The sequence below is a fragment of the Rhagoletis zephyria genome, unplaced genomic scaffold (assembly GCF_001687245.7).
Source record: "Rhagoletis zephyria isolate East Lansing unplaced genomic scaffold, Rhagoletis_zephyria_1.1 Rzeph_scaffold_02875, whole genome shotgun sequence".
In the NCBI taxonomy this organism is placed as follows: Eukaryota; Metazoa; Arthropoda; class Insecta; order Diptera; family Tephritidae; genus Rhagoletis; species Rhagoletis zephyria.
In genome coordinates this window covers 66,775-73,370 of record NW_016159959.1, presented here as the reverse complement: position 1 = coordinate 73,370, position 6,596 = coordinate 66,775, and the positions used below count along the sequence as shown (strand labels likewise).

General features: G+C 33.5%; 2 protein-coding genes across 5 annotated transcripts; both read right to left on the bottom strand.

The window, feature by feature from the left end:
• Positions 1–70: 70 nt before the first annotated feature.
• On the bottom strand, positions 71–1,105 carry LOC108367944 (uncharacterized). The gene is made up of 4 exons (XM_017622659.1): positions 876–1,105; positions 775–819; positions 639–708; positions 71–563 (listed from the first exon to the last, which is right to left on the bottom strand). Exons 1-4 carry the CDS (start codon positions 1,020–1,022, stop codon positions 430–432), a joined length of 396 nt encoding a protein of 131 aa, XP_017478148.1. The 5' UTR covers positions 1,023–1,105; the 3' UTR covers positions 71–429.
• An 18-nt stretch (positions 1,106–1,123) lies between these two features.
• LOC108367943 (zinc finger BED domain-containing protein 1-like) lies at positions 1,124–4,484 on the bottom strand. 4 transcript variants are annotated; one of them, XM_017622655.1, is made up of 6 exons: positions 4,019–4,081; positions 3,883–3,952; positions 3,501–3,807; positions 2,109–2,797; positions 1,770–1,962; positions 1,124–1,707 (listed from the first exon to the last, which is right to left on the bottom strand). In XM_017622655.1, the coding sequence occupies exons 3-6, from the start codon at positions 3,538–3,540 to the stop codon at positions 1,280–1,282; spliced, it is 1,350 nt and encodes a 449-aa protein (XP_017478144.1). In that variant the 5' UTR covers positions 3,541–3,807; positions 3,883–3,952; positions 4,019–4,081; the 3' UTR covers positions 1,124–1,279. The 4 variants fall into 4 exon arrangements, 3 of the variants coding, with proteins under 3 accessions (XP_017478144.1, XP_017478145.1, XP_017478146.1); XM_017622656.1 differs by having other exon boundaries at positions 2,478–2,797; XM_017622657.1 differs by having other exon boundaries at positions 1,620–1,707; positions 1,829–1,962; positions 4,019–4,484.
• Between the last annotated feature and the right edge of the window lie 2,112 nt (positions 4,485–6,596).

The window sequence follows — 6,596 nt, the reverse complement described above, 5'->3', positions numbered from 1 at the left end:
TATAGTTACTCCAACATAACTTTGCATAGTCGAAGAGTTTGTCCATATGACCGATGTCAGTNAACTTGCATCAACAATTTTTTATACCGTCAGAATAAATGGATGAAGGCCGACAACATCCACTTTTTCTTTTTCTAGCTCAACGGGCTCTATTCTTTATATATCCCGTGATTCCAGTTTTTGATAAGTGAAAATATTCCGCCAAAAACAAATTACTACAAAAATTATTTTTCGCAGATAAAAAGGATGAACTAACCTTTAACGAAGTGTATAGTTACTCCAACATAACTTTGCATAGTCGAAGAGTTTGTCCATATGACCGATGTCAGTCATACAGATTTCGCCTGACTGAGTTCGTTTTTGACCTTTAATCGGATTGCACTATATTTTGTTTAAATTTTTGACGTCATTGTTTTTTCAGTAGGCACTTTATATATATGTAGGTTGCAACGTTTTGCAGAACTTTAAAAAACCCCTTTTTTCAGGTGTACAAAGTGGCATGTCGTCCACAACTATCATATACATTAACGCATTTGAAATTTCCTTCCCTTTGGTGCTGTTATCTAATATTACAATAATTACAGAACTTTAATAAATTTCAAAAGTTGAGATGTAAAATTTCTTTAATGCATACACACCAGAAAATGATACTGCTCTTTCAAAGGAATTTCGTATTGGGTAAACAGATTTAGACTTCTTTTGATTCGGCTAAAAAATTGTGTGAACAGAAAAGTAACAATATGTATTACAAATGAAACCCTAGGGAACTCATACCTCATTGTCATCATCGTTGTCCACAAGCTCAATGATGTCAGTTTTCTATAAATAAATGGAACAATTTTCGGTATTGAAATATATAAATTAAATTCCTTTACCTCCATTTTAATTTTGTGTACTTTTTCTACGTGGTTTTTTAACGTGGTTGTGCTGCTGTGGTACTTAAAGCATTTCCCGCACTTTACGCAGATCGCAATTCCTTTTTCTTTTTTATCGTAGTACTGCCACACAATACTTGGGCTCATTGTTAGTAATAATGTATGAAAAATTCAGTAAGCAAACTCAAAGTGTATACGGCGCATAAAATTATCGACTCTGCTGTAAAAAACCAAACAAAAACTGCCAACCCAACTTCTTTTTTTATTTGGAAATTTTGTTGAATTTTACATATATAATATTTTAAAATTAAGTCAAAACATGTCCAAATATTAAAGTGCTATTATTTTTACGGCCACTGTAAGAGTGGTTGTACAGACCAAGACCAAGTCTTGCGCTAATAGCCTCATATGTCCCACATTTCTTCCTCAATTGACCGCAAAAATACTAACATATTTAAATGTTCGGGTGAGAGACGGTTCCTCAACTGGGTTGCTATAAGTCCAGCATGTGAAAATAGTCGCTCACATGGGACTGACATTGCCATAACTGACAAATATTTTTGGGCAATTGGAAAAAGCAAAGGAAAATCATTTTTCAACGCCTGCCAAGTTGTTAAAGGGTTTTTGTTTAATTTTCGAGAAACAGCTGGCCTGATTAAATAAGCTCGCAGCTGGTCCGAATTTATTTCCGAAACGTTACGTCTATTGCATTGACTGTTGCTAATGTTTTGATCTAAATATGACCATATGCCTTCTTCGTCCGATGTTTGAAGCTCAGCGATACTTTCCACAGATTCATTACTTTGGGTTTGGCTGGTTATTAATAAGTTACCTATTCAAAGTTTAAAAAACAGAAATAGTTGTTTCTGATAAATAGGTATTTGTCTAATGTACCAATAAAAGCAGCAGCCCGCGAACAGTAGATTGAGTTTTCGAAGGCTGCCTTCTTGTACCTTGGATCAAGTATTGTTGCCACACCGTAAATAATCACCGCCTCCAAATTTGCGTAACGTTTTTGGACCTCGGTCAACAGGACGTCTTTTGCTATTTTGCCTATTGCTGTAGTCGGTTCGATGATCATTGTTGCCTGTAAAATATAGATTTAGATTTATTTACAGCCAAATTCATTATTAATCATTTTGTTCATCTATTGGTTAATGTCTACAACGTCTACTACGTCATCTTAAAAGTACAAAATGACTCTAGAAACAATTTACTAATTATTTCTCTAACCTTTTTTAATCCTGCAACCAATGGAATGCACTTGCTTATGTTTACATTTTTTTTAACGCAGAGTTCACTTGTAATTTCATGCAAAGGCTTAAGAATATCCGTTACTTCTTTAAGAGCGTCCACTTCTTCAGCAGTGACCATATTAGGCGTGCGGGCCCTCGTGTTCTTATCCATTTGTAGCTGAAGAATTACTTGTGCAATACATGTAGACAATGTCATAAAACGTTCCAGCATTTCAAAATAAGAGTTCCACCTTGCTCTCACTTCTTGAATCAGCTTTAAGTTTGACTGACCGTTGCTTTTTTGGTAATCTCTCAACTTTTTCGCAGCCACCTCGCTCGTTCGAAAAAACTTTACTATTTTCTTTACCTTTTTTAAAAGATCCTTTAGCGTGCCTCCTTCCGTTTCGTTTTCATCATCGTCGATAGCATCGTCATTGTTATTTTGAATGATCGCTTGACCAATGTTATTGATAGTGTGACCAAAACAGGTGACGTGCTTCGACTCTCCAAATTCTTGTTTCACTGCGCCTTTGATATTGGATCCTCCGTCAGTGACAAATGGTATTATCTGATCATCGCTGATGCCCCAGTTATTAACTATTTCACGAAGTTTTTCCTTAAGGTTTGCTATGTCTTTTTTAAAATTAGCTGGAAAAGCCCCAAGCTCCACACAAACCATATCGTTTTCTGTTAAAATTTATAAAAAAAAATACAATGGAGCGTATTCTTGTTTTCGTACGAATCGAAAATCTTGAAATGGAATTTTCAATAACGTGGATAGGGTTGGAAGCATAATTGACATACCTTTCATCTGATATGTATATCATATACATAATACATACATACTTCGAGAAAAACTAAAAAGACAAAATTATGACCATTTTTTAATAAAAATGTATGTTTTTCTAAAAAAATACGTAATTAACTGTAATAAAAGATATCTTTACCAGAAAGAGTATAAAAATACATTTAATTTGATATATAATTTTATTATTTTAGTTATTGAACATTTTTTATTACTAATCATATATCAAATTGAACGTATTTTTATACTCTTTCTGATAAAGATATCTTTTATTACAGTTAATTACGTATTTTTTTAGAAACACATACATTTTTACTAAAAAATGGTTATAATTTGGTCTTTTTAGTTATTCCCGAAGTATGTATGTATTATATATATGATATACATATCAGATTAAAGGTCTGTTAATTATCTTTCCAACCATATCCACGTTATTGAAAATTCCACTTTAACGCCTTTTAACACACTTTCACTTGCATCAACAATTTTTTATACATTCAGAATAAATGGATGAAGGCCGACCACATCCACTTTTTCTTTTTCTAGCTCAAAAATTATTTTTCGCAGATAAAAAGGAGAACTAACCTTTAACGAAGTGTATAGTTACTCCAACATAACTTTGCATAGTCGAAGAGTTTGTCCATATGACCGATGTCAGTCATACAGATTTCGCCTGACTGAGTTCGTTTTTGACCTTTAATCGGATTGCACTATATTTTGTTTAAATTTTTGACGTCATTGTTTTTTCAGTAGGCACTTTATATATATGTAGGTTGCAACGTTTTGCAGAACTTTAAAAAACCCCTTTTTTCAGGTGTACAAAGTGGCATGTCGTCCACAACTATCATATACATTAACGCATTTGAAATTTCCTTCCCTTTGGTGCTGTTATCTAATATTACAATAATTACAGAACTTTAATAAATTTTAAAAGTTGAGATGTAAAATTTCTTTAATGCATACACACCAGAAAATGATACTGCTCTTTCAAAGGAATTTCGTATTGGGTAAACAGATTTAGACTTCTTTTGATTCGGCTAAAAAATTGTGTGAACAGAAAAGTATCAATATGTATTACAAATGAAACCCTAGGGAACTCATACCTCATTGTCATCATCGTTGTCCACAAGCTCAATGATGCCAGTTTTCTATAAATAAATGGAACAATTTTCGGTATTGAAATATATAAATTAAATTCCTTTAGCTCCATTTTAATTTTGTGTACTTTTTCTACGTGGTTTTTTAACGTGGTTGTGCTGCTGTGGTACTTAAAGCATTTCCCGCACTTTACGCAGATCGCAATTCCTTTTTCTTTTTTATCGTAGTACTGCCACACAATACTTGGGCTCATTGTTAGTAATAATGTATGAAAAATTCAGTAAGCAAACTCAAAGTGTATACGGCGCATAAAATTATCGACTCTGCTGTAAAAAACCAAACTTTTATAACGCTAATAGTATACATTTTCACAATATTCTTACCTGTGTAAAATAAACGCAAGCAAATTTGCAGAATTGAAATGGGGCAAGTTAGGGATGCACAAAAACATCCATGCACAAAAACATCGATACATTGTGTTTAAGCCGCCGCTTAAACTTAATTCAGCGGCCGTGCGGGCATCCTGTGGCCGCAGCAGTGTGAAGTCGAAAAATGATTAACGAGCGCGCACGGCCGCTTCCCATCATCGGGCCAAATGAGAGACCAGTCAGTTCAGCCAAAAACGTCGGACATCGCGCACGCGCCCATTTAGCATTAGCATTTGATGATTCATACAAGAGTTAACTCTAAAAACGCTTTGTAAATTAACTTTAATTGTGGTGCACAAATAAACACAAAAATATTTGAATTTCTTATCGGAAACAAAAACCTTTCCTTTATGCGGAAACAAAGTGTACATTGTGTAAAGAGGTGAGTGCGAAAGGCGACCATTGGAAGTATTCACATTGGAAACATTGATGTTTGCTATTCGAATCATCGAATAAAACCATTGTATTTTCTCTTCAATATACATCGATATATTTCAATTTGACAGCTGATGCGAATGAATGTTCACCAAATATACATTTTGTATTAAATTATTGTATTGTATTCATTGTATTAATGTCTTTTAGATTATAAATATGATTTTGCAGCTTATAAGAATACCAAGAAACCGATTGACCGATTAGAAGAGTATTGCTGACAATTCAAAGACAATTAATTATCTTTACTTTTATATCATCAATAAATCTATTTCACCTTGAGTTTATACTTAAACATTTATCGAAGTTCCGATTTTCAATTTCCTTGTACATTTTTATTAATTCATTCAATGCATCGAAAATATCGATTTTCATATACGGTGCATGAATTTATTTTTATAAATGGGATTTGCAACTATTTAAATCAATAAACATATTTCACCTTGAGTTTATACTTAAACATTTATCGAAGTTCTGATTGTTCAATTTCCTTGCACATTTTTATTAATTCATTCAATGCATCGAAAATATCGATTTTCATAACCGGTGCATGAATTTATATTTATAAATGGGATTTGCAACTTTTAAATCAATAAACATATTTCACTTTGAGTTAATACTTAATAATTTATCTAACAGCCCTATTCCGCCACACTGACAAAACTCACCGCGATGACAATTGATATAAAAATGACAATTGCAGCTTTTTGGTATTCGCAGCAAAATTCAAAAGCTCGAATCATGCCAATTGTCATTTTTATTGTCATGACCTTTTGGGCAGGTGACAAGGCAAAAACATATGTTTGTGTTGGTTTAAAAAGTGCGACGATTTAATAAATTTGTGAAAAAATATAAAAATCAACTAATTTCAATGGCAGAACAAATTTTAGTTATTTGCGCAACCGTGCTTGTGGAAGACGAGCAGCTCCGGATGCTCCCTACAAAACTTCACATAAAATTGCAGCTGCTCCTGCGTCGTCCGCTCATAGTTTGCACGTCTAAAATATTTATAAATGTTATAAATATACGAATTTATCTATTTCACACAAATACTCACTTTTCTGGTGTTTCACCGCTCATATTTTTTGCAAATAATAGCGTTGACCAGCTGTTTCTACAACAATGAACTTTTCACCATGTCATTTTTTGTTAGGAATAGCAACGTGCAACGACAATGACAAAATCACGACAATGAAGGATGATCAATTGTCATTCTATTGCAAAACCGGAATAGGGCTGTAAGTCCGATTGTTCCATTTTCTTGTATGTTTTCAATTTATTCGATGCATCGAAAATATCGATTTTTATATACGATACATCGATGCATTAGAAAAAAGTCGATGTTTTTTTTTTACTTGCATCCCTAAGTCAAACGTGGCGCCATCTAGAGTGACGCCAAATTAACCGCCCTATTCCCACAACACTGACAAAATTCATCATATGACTATTGTCACAATTACTGCGCCTAAAACACAATATAAACATTGTTTCGCCGTTGTCACTTACTCAGTAGCTCATAACCAGGGAACGGATTTTTAGGACCTAAAAACCTATAAAAAAGACAAAATAAAGTAACGAAGTAGGCTGGAAAAGGCAAAATAAAATAGCGAAAAAGGCAGCAAAAGGCACTAGGTATTGGAAAAAAGGCAAAAAAAGGCAAAACAAAATAGCGAAAAAGGCAGGAAAAGGCAAGAAAAAGGTATTGCAAAAAAGGCAAAAT